Consider the following 25,070-nt stretch of genomic DNA (forward strand, 5'->3'; position numbering starts at 1 on the left):
AGAGTTAGTTAATTACTAGGTAAAAATAAATGCATGAGGCATAATACATTACGAATTGTAAATTTACTGTTGAACATTCAGTGAAATATACCATTCTTTGTTCGTAATAATAAATTGCAATGAATGGCATCAATTTAATTGTACAGTCAGTCCTCGTATAACACGTGTTTACATTACACGAATTTGATCATACACGATTTATATATAGGGGAACGATATCTTATATAACACGAACCGAATTCCCTTATGCACGATTCGCCTTTGTGTTTACAAGAAATGGCAGTCAAACGCGGAATCACCCCAACCGAATGCAACGCGATAGGAATGAAGAGAAGATTCCGAAAATGTATTTATGTGTTTTATATCAGTGAAGGGGAAGCACATTTCACCATAATAACATAAAAACCAACACAATTCCAGCAATCGGTATAATCGCAAATGCAATTAGATCGAGTTTACTACCAGTTTATAACAGATTCCACTAGCAGAAACGCAACTGGAAATTGTTTTTATTGTTTTATGGTAGTCACCCCTAGAAATGTGCTTTAGTAAAATGTGAGGTGTTAATAGTGGCCTGTACGGTGTTGTTTATTCAGTTGCTACACGTGCGCAGCTTTGTTTATGTGTATTAAGCGTGCCTCCTCGTTTTGTAATTGTGCTTTGTTCTCTAAAAATGAGTAAAATACTTAAAAGGTGTGAAAAGGAAGCGTCCTGGTGAAGATACTGCAGATTCAGAGAGAAAAAGAAAAGCAATATCGATAAACAGAGGCGGACTGGATCAAAAATTCTCACCCGGGGAAATTTGTAGTAGCCTCATACTAGTGTTTATGGCCAAAATCACATCGGCCTCAGGCCCACCAGGGTTTCCCCGGTAAGGCTTATGGCCAGTCCGCCACTGTCGATAGCGAAAAAATATGAAACTGTCAAAACGCTTTGAGCTAAATGAAAGACCATGTGATATTGCACATGCTACAGACCTAAATGAGGCAACGCCGAGAATTACAAAGAATGCGGAGAAAATAAAATCAACTTTCATAGCAAGAACAACTCAAAGTGTAATTAAAATTCATTATATTAAGACACAAAGAATTGGAAGAGATGGAACGGCTGTCATCTGTTTGGATAGAAAATCAAACAAAAAACAAGTTTGCTTACGATAGAAGTAAAAGCAGTAGCAATATTTTATTACGTAATAGTCGTAATAAAATACGTAAGTATTTTATTACGATTATTTATTGTGTTTGGTAATGTTTTGGTTACAAATGTGTGTTCAATCTTGGGTGGTAAGCACCTAACCCCATTTTTCCCATAGGGCCTGTTGTTTATATTGCACGATTTTGCATTGCACGAGGGTTTCTAGGAACACAACTATCGTGCTATACGAGGACTGACTGTATCTCATATTGTGACTACCTTCACGAGTTACCATGCATTACACTACCTCGAATAAGTAATGCTTCACCAATGGAGAAGACTATTGTTACTTATTCTCAGTGGGTACCACCACCCAGACAACACCATTTTAACTTGTTGGCCTATCATCAGTGGGTAGGCATGTACATATACCCTGGTGTTGCAGTCATACATACCCCGTTATGATACATCCAGTTATGTACACCCTTTGGCATCTCTTATATTGTGGAGATGTACTTCATAACTGAGTTGGCATGATTGAAGCACCAGGGCACCTGCCCACTCACCAATGATAGGCCAACAAGTGTTGAAACTGTGCCACCTGAGTGGTGGTACCTGCTGAGAAAAAGTAACAATAGTCTTCTCCATTGGTGAACATTACTTATTCGAGGTATTGCAATACATGGTAACTCATTGTGAAGGTAGTCACAATATGAGATACAATTAAATTGATGCCATTCATTGCAATTTACTACTACGAACAAAGAATGGTGTATTTCACTGAATGTAAAAAAATGGAGTTAGTTAACAAAAAAAATCCCTCGAACTTTATTCATGATTTATGAAATTCCTGAAAAAATTATAGAAGCAATGGTTATATATATATATATATATATATATATATATATAGGAAAGCTTTTGATACTGTGGCACGTGGAAGACCACTGTACAAGTTGGAGCAGTGTGGCATTAAGGACAAATTGCTACAATGGATAAAAGGATGGTTGAGTGGGAGAAGACAGAGTGGCTATCAATGGACACTGCTCTTCATGGACTAATGTTATTAGTGGAGTCCCTTAGGGTTCGGTGTTGGGTCCATTGTTGTTTTCGGTATTTATCAATGATATTGATGATGGTATATTAGGGTTAATGTCTAAGTTTGCAAACAATACAAAGGTTGGCATGGTTGCTAATGACAGTAATGATAGTACACTACTGCAACAGGATCTGGAAAAGTTGAGTAGATGTGCTTTTTTTTTTTTTTTTTTTTTTTTTTTATCGTATGATGTGAGCAATACACGAAGGAACCAGTTTTTTCCTGCTTCTATCGTGGCTGTGAGGTCCAACCAGAGAATATGGCACCATTGTAATATCCAAGCCCACGACCTTTGGTTGCCAGGCAGGGACTTTACCCACCCGGCTAGCCCGGTCTGCAGCAGATGGGCTGAGAGATGGCAACTGAAGTTTAACATTGACAAATGTAAAGTGCTGCATATGGGTAGCAGTAACCCCAGAGTAATGTATCAACTTGGTGGTACTACACTCAGGGTAGTGCAGAAAGAAAAGGACCTGGGTGTAATTGTGCAGCCAGATATGAAATTTTCTGATCAGTGCAAAAAGGCTGCAAGAGTAGCTCGTGGTGTCTTGTCAATGATATACAGAAATTTTGCTAGCAGGGATAAGGGGGTGATTGTCCCCTTGTATAAGCAATGGTCAGGCCACACCTTGAGTACTGTATACAGATCTGGAGGCCTCATTTTAGGAAAGATGTAGAGCTGCTGGAACGAGTACAGAGAAGGGCAACAAGATTGGTGAGTTGAACAAAGGTTTGGTGTTACCAAGAAAGGCTTAAATTCTGAAAACTGCAGCTTCTGGAGACTAGGCACCTGTGAAGTAATCTAATTGAGGTATATAAGATCTTGATTGGATTGAGCACTCAATGCTAATGGGATTCTTCCTCTTGCTCAGATTACTCACCTGAGGGGGCATAAATTCAAATTGACGAAAGACAATTGTAGAATATGCGGAAATTCGCCTTTAGCCAACAGGTGGTCGATAGTTGAAACAAACTTCAATCTGTTGTAGTGAAGGTTAGCAATTTAAATAAGTTCAAAGCAGAACTAGACCAACATTTGGAGTGAATGGATGGGTGAAATGGGAAGGCTTATTTTTTTATTTATTTATTTTTTTTTTTTTTTTCGCTGATGCTGTATAAGCTTGCATTCTTGCATCATATGCCCTACTAATGCTAAAGCTCAGTAACTTCTGTGATTATTTCCCTGAATGCTTTCCATTTAGAATTTGTTGTTGGTAATGACATTAGTTGGCCTCACTATATAGAATTTAAAAACTGTCTGAGGTCACTGTAGTCTCCTCTCGGAAAATAAAAGCTTTTCCCTTCTCCCTTGATGATAGTTACATCTTTAAATAAATTCTGCATCAATCCACTGTGATCACTGCCACCTGGTATTGTTTTATCTGCAGACTCTTGATTCATGAAGAATTTCTGCTGATAATCACATTCTCAAAAATATTGCTCTCTCTTGCTCTCATTGCCTCTCTAACATGCTCCTATTGAAAACAGTCATTCAATAAATCCACCAAAGTCCTGCTGGTGTTTGATGACCAATCCACAATTTCCATTCAATATCTAGAAAGTTAAAATCCCCCAATTCTAAGACTTTCAGATTTACTGCCCACTCTATTTCTCTGTATTGGTTGATTGTTGTACTCATCACAGTCATTAGACCTATTCACTTCTACTCTCATTTTTGTTTTCTCAGTACTTGTGTCACACCAAACTGACTCAAATTGCACTGACCTTGGCAACTCTTCTGCTTAAATGTGTGCCATCTCGGAAAAATGATTTCTTTCTGCTAACTAATTGCCCATACACCAAAAAACCCCATCCCAAAAAATCATGCTGAGTCCTTCAAGCCTTGAGTTAATTGGAAAAGTTTATATCATAAAATTATTCCATCATGGCAAGGTCAAAATGATTGCAACAGGATTACATTCTGCCCTGCCGTACATTTTTTTGTGTGGTAGGGCAAAATAGCTATGTATACTTTCTATTCAAGACCTCAGTTCCTTTACATTTAATACCCACAATACCCACATTTATAACCTAAATCCCATTAGTTCCCTTGAGAGCTAACAACTGATTAGCTAAATTGTTGAGTGTTTACACCAGGCAGACATATTCTTATTCTATTTCACCTATCTTAATTTCAGAATGTATTCTCAGTTTCTCTTACAGTTGGAGGAGCCAAAATGAACTCTTCATGATTTATTTCTGAGAACTGAATCAATTAAGAGTCCCATTTTTATTCTTCTCCAGGGCATCAACATGCTTTCTAAGCAACACAGTCTCTTCTATTAATGCACCAAATCTTAAATTCAGATCCTGCACACTTTGCTTCAATTTAATGGGAACAAGGCATCAATTATACAATGGTCAAATATAAAAGAAAGATTTTATAACAATATAAATTTCAAAAAATAATCCATTATTCATAGCGCAAGCTTATTTTTATTTTATTTTTTTTTGCACACAAGGTAAGTTTAATGCCAGTTTTTGAAGTTTATGACGTCACTATCAATAGAAACATTTCTTGAAATTTCATAGATCAAATATTCATGCAGAAAATGTGCTGTACCAATATTGTTTCAGAAAAACAATTAAAATAATGTAGACCTCTTTTTTTTTCATCAAGTGCATATTGTGGTGTAATCATTTTTACACTACTTTTTCCAATTTCCACTGTGGCTTCCAATAGATGAATTTCCTTGAATTTTTGTTTTTCCAAAACAGTTCTTATAAATCATTGTGCTGTATTTCTCATACCAAGAAACAGTCCTGGTCTGCATATCTCTCTCTATTCCTGATAAAGCAGCGCACAGACGCCATACCAAGTGAATGAAGCTACAGCTGATGCTCAATGTAAACAAGATTAGCTGTGGTAAGCATGCAGAAACATAGTAGTAGTAGTAGAGGCATGCAATGCAAGAAAGCAAGCATATGAGCTTAGCATCAGCCAAAATAAATAAATAAATAAAAAAACAATTTCATACATCCATTCCATCTAAAGGTTTGTCCATTTCCTTCTTGAATTTATTTAAACTATCAACTTCCACAACAACAGGTGGAAGTTTTTTCCAGCAATCAACTATCCGCTGGCTATAGGCAAATTTCCGGTGATTTGATTGAGATGTATATGGCCTCAATTTGAATTAATGCCTCCTCAGGTTTGTAATCTGAGCAAGTGGAAGAATCCCTTCAGAATTCAGCTTGCTCAACCCATTCAAGGCCTTATACACCTCAATCAAATCACCTCACAGGTGCCTAGTCTCCAGCTGCTGCAATTTGCAGAACTTAAGCCTTTCTTGGTAATAGGATCCCTTCATTCCCCTCACAAAACTTGTTGCCCTTCTATGTACACTCAAGCAACTCTACATCCTTCCTAAAATGAGGCCTTCAGACCTTTAGGTAGTAATCAAGGTGTGGCCTGACCATTGCCTTATACAAAAGGATAATCACCTCCTTTTCCTACTAGCAAAATTCCTCTGTCATTAACAATACCCCATGACCTGCTCTGGCAGCCTGTTTGCATTGCTCAGAAAACTTCATATCTGACTGCACAATTACTCTCAGGTCTTCTTCATTTTCTACCACCCTAAGTGTAGTACCACACAGTTGGTACGTTTCTCTTGGGTTACTGCTACCCACATGCAGTACTTTGCATTTGTCAATGTTAAAAACTTCAGTTGCCACTTCTTAGCCCATCTGCCCAACTTTTCTAGATCCTGTTGCAGTAGCACACTGCCATTACTGTCATTAAAATGCAGCCAACCTTCGTATCATCTGCAAACTTCAACATTAAGCCTGATATGCCTTCATCAGTATCATTGATAAATATATAAAACAACAGCAGGGCCCAACACCGAACCCTGGGGGATTCCACTAATAACATTAGTCCACGAAGAGCAGCATCCATTGATTACCACTCTCTGTCGTCTCCCACTCAACCACCGTTTTATCCATTATAGCAATTTGCCCTTAATGCCATACTGCTCCAACGTGTACAGTAGTCTTTCCATGTGCAACAGTATCAAAAGCTTTCCTGAAATCCAAGTATATGATATCAAAATTATTTTTTGCATTCAGATACTTTGTAACCACATCATAGTATTCAATCAAATTTGTCAGACAAGACTTTCCCTTTATGCTGTGTCTGAATTATTACTCTTTAACCAGTGACTCCATTATTTTCTCCGGAACAGAAGTTAAACTAACAGGTCTGTTATTACTCGTGTAGCCCTTTGTGAATTGGGGTTAGATTTGCACATCTCCAGTCCATGGGGACTTCCCCCGAGTCCAAGGATTCTCTCATAATTATGGCTAACGGTTTGCTTAATTCCTTTGCTGCCTCATTTAATATAACTGGATAGATCCCATCCACCCAAGGTGCTTTTCCTGTTTAACTTCAACAATTTCTCCTCCACTTTGCTCTCAGTTATTACAAAATCATTAAGCTCCCTGTTAAGAGTTAATAAACTTCTGTCCTTCACTTCCCTAAACAATTCCTCATGTGTGAATGTAGATGCAAAATACTCATTCAGTTTGTCAGCTGTCTGAGCAGGATCATCAACAGTCAAACCATCGATATCAAGTGGACCAATCTGATTCATCCCCTTTCTTCCAGAGTTTATATAAGTAAAGAAGTTCTTGCTGTTTTTCTTAGCATCCTTTGCCAAAGATTTCTCATAATCTGGCTTTGCTTTCCTAATCTCCTTTGTGATTTTATTACAGACTAGCTTATTTCTGCCATAGGCTTCTGTGTCGCCTGATAATTTATATACATCCCATGCATTTTTCTTCTCTGTGAGTCTCATTAGTTCATCTGACATCCATTTAGGCCTAAACCTTGAACAAAATTTCATAATCAGTATGAAACGCTTAGTAGCTTCTACTATTAATTCTTTGAATGCTTCCCATTTAGAATATGCTGTTGGTAACATCAGTTACTGTATTGAATTTAAAACTGTTTGAGACCACTGTAGTCACCTTTACGAAAGCAAAAACCCTTACCTTTACCTCTAATGTTAGTTACATCTTTAAGTAAATCCCACATCAGTTCTCTGTGATCACTGTCACCTAGTGATTCCTTTATCTGCAAATTCTTAATGCATGAATAATCACCGCTGATAATTAGATCAAGATTGTTACCCTCTCTGGTTGACTTTCGAACATGCTGCTGCAAAAAAGATTATCCTATAAATCCACAAAAGTCTTGCTAGTGTGCTAGTGACCAACCCACAAGTTCCATTCAGTATCTGGGAAGTTAAAATCCCCTATTATAATACAATCTGATTTACTGGCCCATTCTATTTCTCTGTACAATTGTTCGTTGTACTCATTAGAGTCATTAGGCCTACAACACACTCCTCCTCTCATTTTTGCTTTCCCAGTGCTTATGTCACACCAAACTGACTCAACATTGCAATGTCCATCTATGTCAACTGTATGCACTTAAAAATAGATGCAGGAAAGTCAAACAAATGCAATATTGCATTTGTTAATGAGGGCAACACCTATTTGTTTTCCTCATGAATAATTTAAATAGGCTTACCAGCATGCATACTTGATCCTAATTTTTTCTGTTTATGCAAAGAGATTTCTGAAAATTTAAATGGGAAATAAAAGAGAACACTTCTGTTGACAGATACTGTGTGTTTCAGCTGTGTGGACATTGTAGAAATTATAGCATCAATTATTTTTAATTTGAATTGGATTAGTTTAATCCTGGCAAACTGGTTTTGGGTTTTAACAACAGCTTACAACAATGAAATCAAGTAGCTACTAAACTTAACTGGGCATGCCAAAAAAAAAAAAAAAAAAAACCAAACCAAGAGCAGTTGTGTGGTTTACTTTATACACTTAAATTATAGCCCATACATGTTGCATGGATTCCAATAGGTATCTGAGGGAGTTTAGCTCCAGATTTCACCATTCTTTCATTAAGAAACTTATAAGCTGCTGCATTGTGGTCAGTAGAAAACTGGCAAGCTGAACTGCCTAAAGGTAATTAAGGCACCTTTTGGTGCATTACTTGCCTTTAGGCAGAATTACTGGATTTAGGGTTGTATACCAAGGAATTTTGAGGGAAATACAAGAGAGTGTATTGAACCATTAAGATTATGAGAGCTTCACTAATTCATAAAGCAGTTCAATCTAAAACTGAAGTAGGTAACTTACTTGTCAGTCGGTCAGTCTGACTTCAGTGTTAGGGAAAATCATGGAGGTGCTGTGCTGACTAAGAATGCAATACAGGGCATAGATAGAAATGGCATTTTGTGGGAAACAGATTGTTTCTGTAAAGGGAAAATCTTGTTTAACTAATCTAGTCAGCTATTTTGAAAGAGCCACTTGTGAGCTGATTGCAAGAAATAATTTTAACATTGTTAAAATATTTGGACTTTAGCAAGGCACTTGACCCTATCTTTTACAAGAGGTTACTGAATAAGCTAGAAAATCCTGGCATCGTAGGTAAGGTCCATAGATGGATGACAGGATGGTTGCAGAACAGAAAAGGGTTGGAATTAATAGTTACTCTTCAGATAGGGTTGAGGGCTAGACATGAGATCCCTAAGTGATCACTGCTGGGACCAGTGTTTCAAATTTTCTTATATGAATTGATGAGGGGATACAGGGAGCGATATCGAAATTTGCAGATGTCAGGATCAGAATATTGGATTTACTGAATATAAATTAATTGCATTCTTTGTAAATAAGCAACATTCCGTGAGTGGTGAAAGTAGGGAGTGAAAAAGAAACTGTGCATAAGCAGTACTGTAAAGGTAAAATGAAACTGTGATTGGCAAGGGTACCTGTATAAAAAAATTTCCCATAAAAACATGGAAGCATATTAATGGTTTCATTGATTAAGCAGAGAATAAAAAACAGATTATTCTTTGTGATACAAATTTTCTGCACTCCCAGATTGACTTGTCGTAAAAAATCTTCAGCCAGATCAACATATTTTTATACATTCAGATTATTTGAGTGGTATTATACAAAAGATTAACTTTCTTTATCTTTTTCTCTAGGTCAGAGGTTCCTAAACTTTCTTCGATTCGTGGTGCCCTTAGTGTCCCAGTAAATTTTTCACGGCACCCCTAGGCCAAAAGAAATACCTAACACAGCAGTTTTCGACCTTTTAGTAATCCAATTCTCCCTGTGTATATATATATATTATATTTAAAAAATATGTTATATGATAGTTATTATAACAATATAATTATAAACAAAATTACAATTCATAATACAAGTTATATATACTTATATAATAATTTTATTCTTTATGTAGAGGTACTAAATAAACATCAATTATAGATCACCACAAAATTAAAAAGATACAGTACAATGGATACCGTACATATTTTTATAATGAAATAAATACAGCAGACTCTCGATTTACCGGGACGCTTCAAGACTCCAAATTAAAAAAATCAACCAAAAATCATAAAATTCAAGTAATAACTAGAATAAGTATAAACAGATGTTTTGCAAGTCATAAATAAACGACAAGAAGGGCCATTATAAGTCATCATTGGGAGTTTAGTGTACCTATTATCTTTAGTTTAGTTTGTTTTAGTAAGTCGTGTCGATTGTTGTGTTTCGTCGCACCGCAAAAGGACAAATTTTGGTTTGTTATTTATTTCAGGGATGTCTGTATTTTTATTATTATTTTTTTTTTTTTTTGTTTAGAAATCGCAAAAATCATGGGCAAATGCAAGAGTTGTGCTTTCAATAAAACAAAAACTTGAAGTTATTCAAAAGTTTGAAAACGGTGTATCCGTTAAATCTCTAAAGAACCAGTATAATGTTGGTGACCAAACCATATGCGACATTGTAAAAAATAAAGGGAATTAATTTATATGTATCCCATGCACTTTTATTCTCTGCCACATCTCAGTAGTTCATCCGACATCCATTTAGATTTAAGCGTTGAACAGTATTTCTTCGTTGATATGAAAAGCCTAGTAGCTTCTTTGATTACTTCCTTGAATATTTCCCATTTAGAATTTGCTGTTGGTAACATCATCAGTTGGTCCCACTGCACCCAATTAAAAAATTGTCTGAGACCTCTGTAGCCACCCTTAAAAAAGCATTTTCCTTTTCCCCTTGTCAATAGCTATGTCCTTAATTAAATTCTACATTAGTACACTGTGATTACTGTGAGTGGATCTTTTACCAGCAGATTCTTAATGCATGAATATAGTCTTGTTAACTGATGAATACTGTTGGCCACCAAATCCATAATTTATCACATTTATTTTTAAAGCCATACAGCTGATACTATTAGTAGAAGCACTCCCCAACTTACATAATACTATATATATATATATATATATATATATATATATAGTATTTTATATATATACTTACATAATACTTATATATATATATATATATATATATATATATGGAAATGTATTTTGGATCCCACAGGAATAAATGGAGGTAATGTAAACCCAGTAACACATTGGGGTTTTTTTTTTGGTAATTCATTTCTAAACCTTAGAAGTTGAAATTTTCAATATATAACTAAAGCTATTTAACTCTCTAAAAAGTCATTTTTATAATGGAAATTGTATTAGTTTTATATAAATTTGTCAAATAAGCACAACACAAAAATTACTTTTAACTAAAGGATGTAAAAACAAAACATGCTTACAAATGCTACTATTGGCTGAGAGGAAGGGCTACATAGTCCGGCCGGAGAATGCATTACACTTTCATTGTTATCATATGTTCTATAAGAATCAGTTTTGAATGCTTTATGATATTTTTCTAAAGCACATTTCTGTTTATTGTATGATACTGTAAAACAGTAAGAACAATTTGCACTTTCCAGTTTATTGGGCTTTTCTGTTAGTGAAATCTGTTATAAATGGGTAGTAAACTCGATCTTATTGCATTTGCAATAATACTGATAACTAGAATTGTGTGGGTTTTTAACTTATTATGGTGAAATGTGTTTTTTCCCATCACTGAAATCTTCAATCGTATAAAAAAACATAAATAAATTTTCAGAATCTTCTCTTCATTCGTATTTACTTATTATAATGATGAAGGGAAAGCGACTAACGGAAAGTGCAAGTGGTGGCAGTGCTAGCAAATGAAACAAAATTGATTTAGAAATGAAGATGAAAATGATTAAGAGGTAAGAGGCAGGACAAAGTTGATCTATTGCACGGAAATTAGGTCTTGCTGCTTCAACAGTGAATACTATTTTAAAGGACAGTGCACATATAAAAGAACATGTTAAGGGATCAACGCATTTAAGATCAACAGTGATTACAAAACAGTGTTCAAGTGCTATATCGAAGATGGAAAAGCTATTAATAATATGGATGGAAAATCAGATTCAGAAGCAAGTGCACCTGAATCTAATGGCCATTCAAGCAAAAGCAAGAATTATTTATGAAGATATTAAGGATAAGTACGGCAAATCCTAAGCCACGTTCGTGGCAAGCAGCAGGTGGTTTAATAGGTACAAGCATTGCGTTGGTTTCAACAACGTTAAAGTAAAATTTTTGTAATTTTGTACGCTTTTAAAATTTTTCTTACACATAAGATAAAAAAAAATTTAATAAGATAAAAAAAAATTTAATAAATAATTCTATTTACATGTTCATCAAACATTTCTTTTTTGCTTCAGTCAAAAAAGAAATGTTTGACGAACATGTAAATAGAATTATTCATAGTTAAGAATGCTGCATAAGCCTTTAGAGAAATCCCGACTTACGTAGCGTTCCACAGAATGCAACCCTTATGTAAGTCGGGGAGTGGCTGTATAATCCTTTAAGTTTTATCACTTAAGTGGATCAAATCAGCATATAGTCACCTTATTGGTACAGTTGCACTAAGACATGTTGTTATTTGGTTTTTAGGAGCATTAGCAACTAAGGCCATATTGCTCCAGGAATATGCGGTGGTCATTCCGACCTCTCCGCATCCTCCGTATTTGGTGGTTACGGGCTCGAACCCCGGTCTAATCAAGAAGCGTGTGCTATGCACTGCTGCTCCTGCCCACCTGGCTACAGAGGCGTCTCTCTAAGACATGGGTAATGTACCTAGTTGCAAATTGTACAGTCAAGCGCGATATGCACTTATGGCTGTTTTTAACTGTTTTACTACACTTATGGCTGCTGTAGGTGAAACAGTTATAATCAGTTTGAACAACATAAATTCTTTTGATCAGGCATCCACCAAAATTTATACAGGTTCTCTGACAACCATGTTTTTTTTTTTTTTTGTTTAAACAGATTTCTCTGTTAATGGCCAATGTTATTGTTCTTTGGCAGATTAAGCTGTAGCTCTATTCCTTTTCTATTCTTTTTTTTTTTTTTTTTTTTAATATGATGATCATGATGATAACTTTAATATATATATAAACACTTATGATTAAAGGCTGTGATATGTGATCAGTTCCATTATTTATTAACATCTGTGATATTCATGATGTATCCTCTGTATTTACCCCTGATTGGTTGTTGCTGACAAGGAACACAGCCGTTACTAATTTGTTGAAAGTAGTAGACATTGTTTTGGCTCATTCTAAATTACAGCTACTCAACTTAGAGTTGCTGTTCCTTACACTTATTTCTTTTGAAAATAAATTGTTATTCATATTAGTTTTTTTTTATTAATCATTATATTAGCAAAATCTTTGTTTTCTAAAGTGAGGGCAAGTATCCACCCTGGGCTGTATAATTTACAGTTTATTTACAGTTTAGTTGCAATGTTTATTGCAACAACTCATAGCTAGCAAGCAAAATTTGCTTGCTAGCTGAGTTGTTGCAAATTTTTGCTGGTGCTTATTGCAGCTGTGTTCATTATGCTTGCTTGCTTTTTTAATTGCTTATTGTATAGCTAGTTTACATATCAAATTAATCAGTAAATTAAAAAAATATTCAAGGTGCTTACATATAATTTCAATCCTGATTTTTACCACTGTTGAAGAGTGCAATTTGCCAAAATATATGGTATATGGTTTAGCAAGCCTGAGATATGAGTATTTGCTCAGGCTCTCAGGATAAATTATGATACCTGCATTATACCAAAAAGATTGATCATCATACTCTGCATTCTAAATAAAACATCATTAATGTCAAATTAAATTATTGTATTTCCTCTCTGGTGTTTTTTTTTTTTTTTTTTTTTTTGGCATTAATTATATGGCAGTTTAAAGGTGTTATGTTACTATTAGAACACTTTCCTGTGGCCACCAAAAGAGGGAGGTATTCTTTGTGATCACAGGAGGGGAGAGAGTGTAATCTAAAAGCTTTTCTTTTGTTCTTGTATGTGACTAGCATAATTTTCAGCCATTAGTAAAAAAAAAATAATTTTGTCTGATACTTTGTTCTTTTTATTTATTTTTTCTGTTATTTTATTTTTTTTAATGAAATATTACTGAAGGGATAAAATAATATAGTTAATAAAAATAAGTTCATAACACAGGAAAATTATTAGAAGGTAGATGACCAAGCTGCCGAGTCTCTCTCTCCTTGTTGAATAAGTTTGGCATTTCATGGTGGTTAGATTTATTGCCCAAAAACAAGCAGTGTCCAGGTCTCGGGGCTGCAGAATTTCAAATGTTGCACTAGTAGTTTAGAAAGGTGATCATTAGACAAATGTAATGTTAGGAAATTTTTTTTGTCTGCTAGTAACTTGCTGATTGACTACTGCTTTGATGCATGGTTATAATCAACTTAAAAATTTGTAACAGCATTTATTTCATTTACTTCTAAGACTGTTATTTTGTTAAGGTTATGGTATAGTTTAGGGCTAAAGCCTCAGGTTACGTAAATAGTTTAACTAATGTACAAGTAGTTTCCAAATTATTTGTTTTGATCAAGTTATACATAAAATATAAAAATTTTACATGATTTTTCTCAGTTATGTCATTTTTCTTTCATAGAATGCACATGGAGATGATCACTCCATACATCATGTGGAGAAGCAGATGCCAAAGAAAGTAAAGAAACGGAGGAAGATTAATACAGAAGATGGGGTAATTATATTACTTGAGATTCAAGTTGTGCTATATTTTTCTTTAATAGTTTTGTTTATTTCCTTAAAACTATTACTGTATTATATCATTCTTAACTGTCAGTAAAAAAGTGAAAATTGTTTACTTTTTAGTTCTTCATATAACATAGCCAAAATCATAAATAAGCATCTCTTTTCCAGCTTCTCCAAAATTTTTTAACAAAACTATGGGACCATCCTGATTTGATTGCACATTTGTACAATAATCAAAACAAGTATTGTAAAAATACTTTTTACAAAAAAGTATTTTTAAAAGTAAACTATCAGAAAAGTATTTTATTTAAAAGGAAATAAAATCTGTGTAATTATGTCACAAGTAGCAGCATTTCATTTACTTCTAAGACTTATTTTGTTAAGGTTATGGTATAGTTTAGGGCTAAAGCTTTAAGTTACGTAAATAGTTTAACTAATGTACAAGTTACTTACAGAACTCCAGTCTTTGTAAGAATATGCATTTGTACCTTCATCTAATATTGTTGAGAATACAAAAGTGTTCTTAATGAGGAGGTTACATACAAGGGTCTTTGATAATGTCTTGGACAAGGCCATAAGGGTTATAAAAAAAAGGAACAAAGATAACACTTCTACCAACCTCAAGAGTTCTTGTGGGCAACCTCTGTTTACTATATAGACAGAAAGTGGAAATGAACTAGGTGCTCAGATCACAACAAACAGAGGCTACTTGTAAAAAAACTTGTTAAGAACTTCTGCAGAAGAAAACTTGAAATGTAACAAATTATTTCATGTTATGTTTAGCTTTATAACAAGCTAAGCTGATGCTGCATAAACTTGCTTTCTTGCATTGTATGCCTCTGTTAATGCTAACTCTTGCCATCCAAGTCTCAACAGCAGGGTCATTGTTATAAATAAAATTTGGACTCTGAAGAGGTATGACTCAGTCTCTCCCTGTTCAAAGTGAATGTGATATTATCACTCTGTGATTCCCAATCTTTTTTTGTTATCTCCGGAACCAAACTACCCTTCAATTAATATGGCTAGCAAACGTAAAATTGAGTCACCAACTCAAATCAAAATTTGCAACACAGCAAATTTTCAAGCTCTTCTGCCTGCTCTGCACAACTGGTAAATATAGAAAAATACAGTATTGCAACATTTAATATCTTCACTTTAATAGTATGGTGTTTTTTCATAACATTCTAGTAGCTTTAGTGTATACAGATACCCCCCCCCCCCGACTTTCGACCATTCGTAGTCTTGACATTGCATATATATTAGAAATTAAAAATATTACAAAAAAAAATAGAATTAGTCCTAACAATAAGCTGCACTTGTTAATAACAATTGCGGCATCCCATGCTTAGCATGGCATCATTAAGCCTAGCTACTCTCATTATGACTCAGTCTCTCTCTGTTCAAAGCTGGTAAGAATGATGTTATTACTGTGTGATTCCCAATCTTTTTGTTATCTTGGGAACTAAACCACCCTTCAATTAATATGGCTAGCAAATGTAAAACTGAGTTACCATCTCCTGTCAAGAAGAAGATAAAGACAATTAGCTTAGAGACAAAGCTGAAAATAATAGCACACGAAAAAGGTAAATCTGTAATGGAACTGGTTCATGACTTCACCTTATCTCACTTCGCTGTATCCATCATCATGAAGGACAGAGGCAGAATTTGTGAAGCAGTAAAAGCGTCAGTGCCTATAAATTCAACAGTAACAACGAAAAAAAGAACTGGGCTTATTCATGAGATGGAAAAGTTATTAGTTATATGGATAGAGGACCAAACTCAGAAGTGTGTACCTGAGCTTATTAGCTATTCAGGCTAAAGCAAAATTTTAAAACTTTAAAATTACGTGCAGGAGATGACTACAATTTGCATAATGTGAAAGTGAGTTTAATCGTATCATTGAAGAGGGAGAATATTCAATATGGATGAAACAAGCTTATTTTGGAAAATAAAATGCCTGAACGTATGTACATCTACAAAGAAGCTAATATACTGCCAGGATTTAAGGCATTCAAAGATCATGTCACCCTACATTTTTAGAGGAAATGTAGCCGGATATAAGCCAAAACCATTGATGATTTTTCATTCTGAAAATCCAAAATCATTGCCTGCCACATAGTAATATGTTTTCAACATTTATTCCATTCATTACCATGTAATATCAAAGTTATAACCATCTCCACTACCAATATTTAACTGTTATTTCTAATACTATATTATAGTATAGTATTAGAAATCATATTATATTATAGTATTAGAAATCATAATCATATTATGCTATTATAATTATTCAGTGTTCTTGTTGCATTTTCTATAGAAAGCTGATAATCATATTATAAGCTCTCTGGGTAGTTTCAAAACAAAAACACCCATGTGTTTTTGTTTTGAAATTTCTATCTTTTTAAATATATAATTCATGAAATTTACTTTTTTTTATTCTATATATTTATTTATTTTAGTGATTTTGCTTCCCTGACTGCTTCTATTCAGAGCCTATCTGTTGGAATAGGACTTTGAACCCCAGTATACCCAAGTAACCTGTATAGTATACTTTCACCTCTAGAGCTATTAGAATAGTCAAAAGAAGGAATAGATGGTTCCTTCTATACTATATTCCTCTAATTTTTGTTTGCCAGACCATTCCAATTCCTACTACTCCACGTTACATGACTAATTCATTTTGCCTCTACCTTTTTACCTAAGTGATATCCATATATGACATCTTGCCTTACTGCTTGTATACAGACCTCCTTACTATTCCTTAGCATTTTTTGCATCCACTCCTTTAACTCCACTTAATATTTACTTCTGTTATGTTATATCTCTATATATTTATTATTATTATTTTTATTTATTTATTTATTTTTTTTTTTCCAGTCTAATGCTGGCTGGGAAGAATATTATGATTATATTTTCCCAACTGATGAAGCAGCTCAACCACATATCAAACTTCTGGAACTTGCCAAGAAGTGGAAGAAGAATAAAGAAGAAACTGAAAACAGTGATTCACAAGACAATGATCATGTGTTACCAGTACTCTAAATTTGGTATATGCCAAAAATATTTCATGTAAATAATTCATTTATAACTTGTATCAAAAGAAACTAAATGCCAAAGTAGTCGCTGAACCCCACCAAAGATTTCTTCTTGATATAATATGTCAAACCTTTCTTTTCTAACAAGAAAACCTAAATTTTAGGAAGTTTCTTGTTACAAAACAATTTCATAAATTCAGATCCAATCAGTATATCTAAATGATTTAACTGAGTCAAGAAACGAAACTGTATAACAGCCGAATTTATTTTCATTTTCAGTGTCATTTAAAGAGTACCATTATTACTCACATAGGGCTAAGGAAGAACTAAGCCACAGTTCTCTCTCTCTCTCAGAGGCGCCTCCGTAGCCAGGTGGGAAGGAGCAGCAGTGCGTAGCACACGCTTCTTGATTAGACCGGGGTTCGAGCCCGTCACCACCAAATACGGAGGATGCAGAAAGGTCAGGGAATGACCACTGCATATCCTGGAGCAATATGGCCCTAGCTAATGCTCCTAAAAACCAAATAACAAACAACTCTCTCTCAGAATGACTTATGAAGTCTAGAATTTTTTTTTTTTTTTTTTTCAATGTATACTGCTGCCTGGCCACTTTATTAGAACCATGAGCTCATAGTATGTTGGAATGCTGTTGCTCCAAATCACTGCTCCAACACAACATGGAAAGGAGCCAAGATGTTGAAAAGTGATGATAAGAAGAATATTGGACCGTCTGTAAAAAAACTACCTCAATTCCTTAGTTGATGTGGATAGAGGATTTTGTTGACGAACACTCTTTTCCAGTTTGTGCCACAGGTGCTTGATGGGATTGAGATCCAAGGATTAGGCTGACCAGAAGAGATGCTTTAAATCTTTTTAGTGTTCTTTATCTTTCACACACTTGAAGAGGCAGATAGTTGCAATTTCATCTTGAAGTATCTGTGTCCATAGAGTTAAACAATGGAACATTACCTGGTCTAACTGATCATTAACAATATTCAGAAAAAAAATTCTTTGATGATCATTTTGCCCTCCTGTGGGATCAGGAGTCCAAGGTTATGCCACAAAAACATGTGCCAAATCATTATACCTCCTGCAGCAGCTTTTACTGTCAGAACAACTAGATGTTCTGACAGTAAAAGCTCTGAACAACAGGATGGCTTGTTTCAGTGATTTGTATGAGTTTCTCCATACGCTGATTCTTCCACAGTGCTGAAAAGTGGAAATCAGGACTTATTGGAGTGAATAACTTACTTCCCGTCCTCCATTTTACATCCATCCTTTGCAATTCTAGCATCAATGCAGACATACCATAATTCTGGCATACAAGTCCTTTTAAACACAAAAACTCTAAAATTTTAAGGTAAACCTATACACTGAGTATAAAATTGTAATCTTGAAAAACATCGTATTTGCCAGATCACAAGGCACTTTTCTCTATGAAATGCTGCCTAAAATTCCTCTGCTTCTTATGGTTCAAAAAATATATTACAACCCTGTACATGTGTACCAGGCACAGTTCTTGTTAGCTGCACATCTACTGATGTGGGAGGCAAAAATAAAGTAAAATCAGGAATGAATATAAAGTTTAAATTAACACTTTTATTGCCAAAAATTATAATCTGGATTTCAGTATGAAAATGTTTGGGCTAGCCATGATCCATTGGTTAGCATGCATGACCATGAGTAAACAGGCTGTGGGTTCGAGCCCATACTCTGCCACAAAAAAATGCAAAATCCATTATGACCATGGAACTGAAATTTAGGCTGCCTTTAATAGTTCAGTATGTATGCAGTTGAAATGAATTTTTAAACTCTTCTAGCCTTGGCTGCCTACAGCAATGTTTCCCAACCTGCATAACTTATAAAAGTGGTCAGCAGGACTTGACAATAAAACAGAGCTTCTTTGTGGCAGGCAACAATCTGGTGAACAGTGATGGTGTGACTGACATTAAAAAATAGTTTTACTGCAGTGCTTTCAGTGTGACACAATGATATCCCACCCCACATCTTCGCACTCTGATCTACATCTGCAACAATAAACAGCATGATCAGTATTAATTTGAATTATTAATATTAATAATCATTTTATTGATGTTTGAGAATCGGTGATCCCTTCTATAAATCAGAGAGAAAAGTATCTCTTAGTAGCTCATGTTTCTGCTTAGTGCAGTGCATTAGTTTTAATGTATCATGAATGTAGTCCTGATGAAATGAGTACAAGACAGAAGAGGGCTTTGTATACTGTTTGCTTCAATTTTAAGGTATTAAATTATACAAAGAACATGAAACAGGGCAGCAGAAAGACATTTTAGTCCCTCTTCTCTCTCTCTCACTCCAGCCACAAAAAGTATACCTTTACGTGGATTTATATTTCAAATATATGCAATGAAATATTTTTACAAAACTTCTAAAATCTGGATGCATCTTATCTGTCAAAATTGTTAATACCAGTATATTTACATTTTATTACATATATATTTTTAAGAAATATACATTATTGCTCATCTTTTAAAACCAAAGAATTTATTCATCTTCTCCATCAGACAAAAATAGTTTATGGAATTCAACAGATTGTTTTGGTGTTTACTTTTAATGTTCTTGAAAAGTAAACTTTGGAGATTATGTTTCTTATGCCATCTCATATTGTGAAATCCTTCACAACTAGTTGCTCTTTGAACTTTTGAATAAGTCATCATCATCAGCCATTTTCAATCCACTGCAGGATGAAGGCCTCTCCAGCAACTTTCCAGTTCCTTCTGTTTTGAGCACTGGCCATCCATTTACTACCCACAAACTCATGAATTTCATCTATCCATCTCTGCCTTTTGAATAAGTAACACTTTCCAAATAGAGAAAACTGTTGCTTATTCTCAGTTTAATATAACCACCCACACACAGCCTTGTTTTGGGGATTTTTATTACCTCTTCAATAGGCAGGTAGGCACTGTTGAGTGTAAGAGTAGACAACGTGGAAGTGAAATTTTTTCTCATAGTATCAGAGATCCAAAAGGTGCGTGAATTTATTTGAAAGTGCAAGGCTAGGGAGCTCATGATTTCACAATATGAGATGTTATAGTAATGAAGTTTGCCATATTGCAAACTTCATTTGCTCTCTTCATGAGTTTAATGCATATCAAAATTATGCCTTAGGGCACTACAGTATGTATTAGTAAATTTGCAGTTAGAGGCCTAAAAGAAAAGCCATAAATGCATCATGTGTATTTTACTGTAATAAGAAATGTTGAAGATGCATGTAAAAAGAGAGGATTGGTTTATGAAGCAAATTATGATTAAGCACAAATTTTTAAGACAAAAAATGAAATGAACTTATTCACTAGAAAATGTATTTTCGGGTTAGGCTTCTGTGAAAGTCTTCTACGCCTGCAATGCATCCTTCATAGGCTATTTTTTCATGGTGTGTGTGTGTGTGTGTAGTGATGCCTTTGTGGTGTTCCCACATTAAACTCAGAGGTTGATTATTCTGTTATATGGCAACATTTACACCTCACAGTCTACTCCATTAAGTAACATTGGAACATTAGACACCTCAGTCAGTCATCTTATATTTTCAACAACAGTTGAAAATGTTCTGGGCATTTTTTTTCCATGCAGTGAAAACCTGAATGATGCAATCTTTTAACACTGAACCAGTGCAGCTGTTCTCTCTTTGCTGTAGTATCTGCTAAATGTGTGCTGACAATCAATTCTTTGGATGTCTGTGAGATCCTGTCTGTTTCCTAGTGTCAGTAAACTGATTGGATCACATGGCTTTATAGTGCTTTCCTGTACATGCCACATACCATTACATATTACATTTTTTGCATAGATTAACCTCTATGTTCCTAAGGAAGTGGCCAGTCAGCATATATATAGTTAGAAAAGGACCTTATGTGCACAACAGTGGAAATGCAATGAAATATATGAAGAAACATTTTAATAATTTATTTACTCTTTTTCTTACATGTGGTTTAAAGTAAATTAAACACCTGTAATGTTAGGGTTAGCAACATATGTTTCTCTGCTGATATTGCTGCCTGGTGTATTCCTGCCACGCCTTACATCATCTGCAGGGCTAGTAATAACATAAAATACTCTTATCTGTCATATTTTTTCAATTATTTTAGCAGTTTCACAGTGAGATTTCTACTACCATTGGCCCAATTTCCACAATGCACCAAATAATGGATAACATAGCAGCAAATAGCCCTTGTGGTTGTTTTGTGATTATACTTCAGCAATTAGTTTCATGTGATACATATTTACATAGTCACATAAATTTTCATGTGAAGGTGCCATGCAGTTGTAGATATATTGTGTTTCTGTATAAACTCTAAATATATTTTTTTATATTTGCTTCAGTTGTATAAATTTTCAAGATTATTTAAAGTTTTGACTAGATATCTCACAAATTATCTCGCATATCTCCCAAATTACACACACACAGTATAACAATGCTAATCTCTATTTAAACAAAGTTGAAAGAAATACAGTAATTTTTTTTTTTTTTTTTTAATATAACATCACTGTATAAAAGTTTTTAATTTGCTTATGATTTACAATTGTGGGGCAGTCATTATTTATGCATAAGTTCTGTTCCTGGAACATGCGCAAAATAAGATCCATTATCTCATAGAAATAAATTAAAATTTGAAGGCTGTGTCCAACAAACGCAAATTGTTGCCAACATAATTTTTTGGCTTATTTTATGCAGATAACAGAAATTTTTTTATAATTAACATATGATAAAATTAAATTAAATTTGTAATGAAAATTTACATGTACTGTATGAGAAATTATTTTCATGAATTTAGCAAAAAGTTTAGTACAGTAAAAAAATACATTTTTTACTTTGCAGCCTGTAAATTAAGAAACAAATGCGAACATAAAAAATAAATGAAAAAATGTTTTTTGTAAGCATTTTTTTACCATGCATGAACAATGTGTTATTTAATTTTTTTTTTTTTTTTTTCACATATAATGAGATGTACAGTACACTCGGAATAATGGATCCTTTGGGGATTGAAGGTGCCATTATTTCGATTTTTCCGTTATCTAGAAAGTTTTATTTTTAATATATTTAATGTATAAATAAGAAATGGAGAGATTATTGTGAACTGAACTACATGTTTGTTGGAGATCCTCAAACTTTCTGAAGACATAAAAAAACATAACCATCCTGTAATATGTAAACATAAAAAAAACAATGTTGACGATCCAATATTAATTCTGCCATTAATACACTCCTACTTACACCCATTCTATTTTCTTTATTATATCAGTGGTTTTCAACTGGGGTGCCACAGCACCTTAGGATGCTGCAACAACATTCCAGGGTGCCACGTAATTTGGGTTTAAGTTGCTTAAATATATATTATTTTTAAATTTATGTATTTATTTCATTATAAAAGGTACATCATTATTATTGTTCCATAAACCACAATGACAGTATTTACATATGTCAACTGATCATTCTATTTCCAATTCCAAAATAAAAAAAATACAAAAAACTTCACATTACAGTAAACTCTCTATTTAACGGACTAATAGGGGAGAAGGGGTGTCCGTTAAATCGAATGCAACCTGGGGAGGCATTTTTTATTGTTCTAAATGTAAAAAAAAAGCTTTAATATAATAAACAGTACTGTACAATATAAAATTATTAAATTATAATAAAGAATATGTAATATTCTGTTGTAAATATAAAATGTTGCAATTTGGCCTTTGATTTGCGGATATCAGAAACAGTGTTTTTTTTACGCCATAAATTTCACAAACGCGTGTTACTGAGATGCCTTGTTCTAATTTCTCAATTAGCTCTAATTTCTGTGCCACATTTAAGTTCACATGCTTTCTGTTAACTCCTCTGTCACTTGATGCCATTTTAAATTGTAAGGATTGCAAAATTATTTAATAAAGTCACAATTCAGAAATCACAAAAACTCTCTGTATTCAACCTGACCGCAAAATAGCTTAAGGCAGACTGAGCCCGAAACAAAGTGAGTTGGTAGACCTTCAGTTTAGTGTCCTGAGTCACATTCAGCTCGCTAGTCACCGCCTGCTCATATCTGTTATCTCTAATCTGGGAAAAACAGCTATTTGAACATGTTTTCAGGAAGAATAAAAAACAATTTCCTGAATTTGATTATAAAAATAAAAGTAATTATCAAAACAATAATGGAAAAAAGTAATTATTATTAATTTTTAATTAATAATAACACTGACGTTTTGTATAACCTAAAAAAAAATATGGTCGAGATTAATATGTACATTATTATAAATGTTAAATCAGAAATCCGTTATATCAGGGTCCATTAAATCGAGGGTTTACTGTATAAAGGATGTTTCATTACATACAATATTACGTTACAGCTAACTTTTGTATATATATATCCTGTACCTATCATATCAGCATACTTTTTTTTATAATATTATATAACCATACAAATAAATTAGAATGAGAGTTAAAATAAAGAATAAAATAATGCAGCAGTATGGCAAGACAAGAGCAAAAATAGTCAAAATCAAACCAAACGGGGAGGGAAGAGAGGGGTAATAAGAGTAAAAATGTTGCAGCAGAAACTCTCTAAAGTAATTTAGAAAATCTAAATGTAAGAATAATAATTCATTGAATTTTGAAAGCCAATTAAATAGAAATTTAACGGTGCCCCCTCTGACGGGCACCAGATCCAAATTTATGTGAAATATCACCAACAGAGATGTAAACCACTACAATAAAACAAAACAAAAATAAACCAAAAATAGACTGACCGTTATATATACACAGAATTGGATCTAACAGGCAGAAAATTGAGAGGGGGTGCCACAAAATAAAATAAATTACTCAAGAGTGCCATTATTAAAAAAAAAGGTCGAAAACCACTGTTATATCAAGTTTGTCACTAAGCCTTATTGTTGTTCTTTTCTCTGTATGAGGTTTATTAACTTTAGGAGTCATAATGAGAGGTTTTTAATTTAAAATAAATGTAAAATAGTGGTGTGATCTGTGATATCAGTGCAGAATTCACTAAACAAATACAGTAATCATGTGACTTCCTGTTTTCTTTCTTTTTTTTTTTTTTTTTTTTCCCTACATGCCTATGCACATCTATCCCACAACCATTCTTCCTCAATCTGATCATTGCTTTACGAAGAAATTTTGCAAATGAAGAGCAATTGTCATGAACAAAATATTGATTCAACGTTTCTGGAGCTAGCAAAATCAGCAAGGTTATATATGAGGTGTGGCAATAAAATTGCTGAACTGGTGCAGTAAAAGAGGGAATAACTAAAATGATGATATCCAACCCAGTCCTGAGCTGGATATCATCATTCTCTTTTTTGGTGATTCCTTCCTACTTCTTTCTCTCTCAGGGTACTCAATTTTTTTTTTTTTTTTTTTTGTTTTGGCTGGTGCAGCATAAGCCTCAGGCTTCCTTGCACCATATGGCTAATAATAAGTTTGTGAAAAATTGAATAGGTATTATCATCTACCTTCACATGTGAGGAATTCTTTAGGGTAGGGGATGCCATAAGTTTATCGAACACTAACAGGGAACTAAATTTTATAACTGAGAGGAAAGTGGAAGAGAAATTGTCAAACATAAAAAAGGCACTTGGGTGGATAGGATCTATCCAAATATATGTAGGTAAGCAAACCCTTAACCATAATTATGAGAATATATTTGGATTCAGGGGAGGTTCCTGTGGCTTGGAGGTATTTGAATGTATGCCAAATTCACAAAGGGTGACATGAATAATTACAGATCTGTTATCTCAACTTCAGTTCAAGGGAAGATAATAGAGTCGTA

The 25,070-nt window shown here is 34.0% G+C and overlaps 1 protein-coding gene across 1 annotated transcript in view; it reads left to right on the plus strand.

Annotated features, from left to right (window-relative positions):
- LOC150084641 (crooked neck-like protein 1) overlaps nt 1-17,355 on the plus strand; it is a 213,898-nt gene extending 196,543 nt beyond the window's left edge. The window contains exons 14-15 of the mRNA XM_090375381.1: nt 14,124-14,216; nt 17,105-17,355. Coding sequence (XP_090231507.1) covers nt 14,124-14,216; nt 17,105-17,269 — 258 coding nt within the window. The 3' untranslated portion in view covers nt 17,270-17,355. The remainder of the gene's footprint in view (nt 1-14,123; nt 14,217-17,104) is intronic.
- Nucleotides 17,356-25,070: the final 7,715 nt, after the last annotated feature.

This window comes from Mastigoproctus giganteus, chromosome 6 (assembly GCF_048544385.1).
Source record: "Mastigoproctus giganteus isolate SK-2022 chromosome 6, ASM4854438v1, whole genome shotgun sequence".
Taxonomy (NCBI): domain Eukaryota; kingdom Metazoa; phylum Arthropoda; class Arachnida; order Uropygi; family Thelyphonidae; genus Mastigoproctus; species Mastigoproctus giganteus.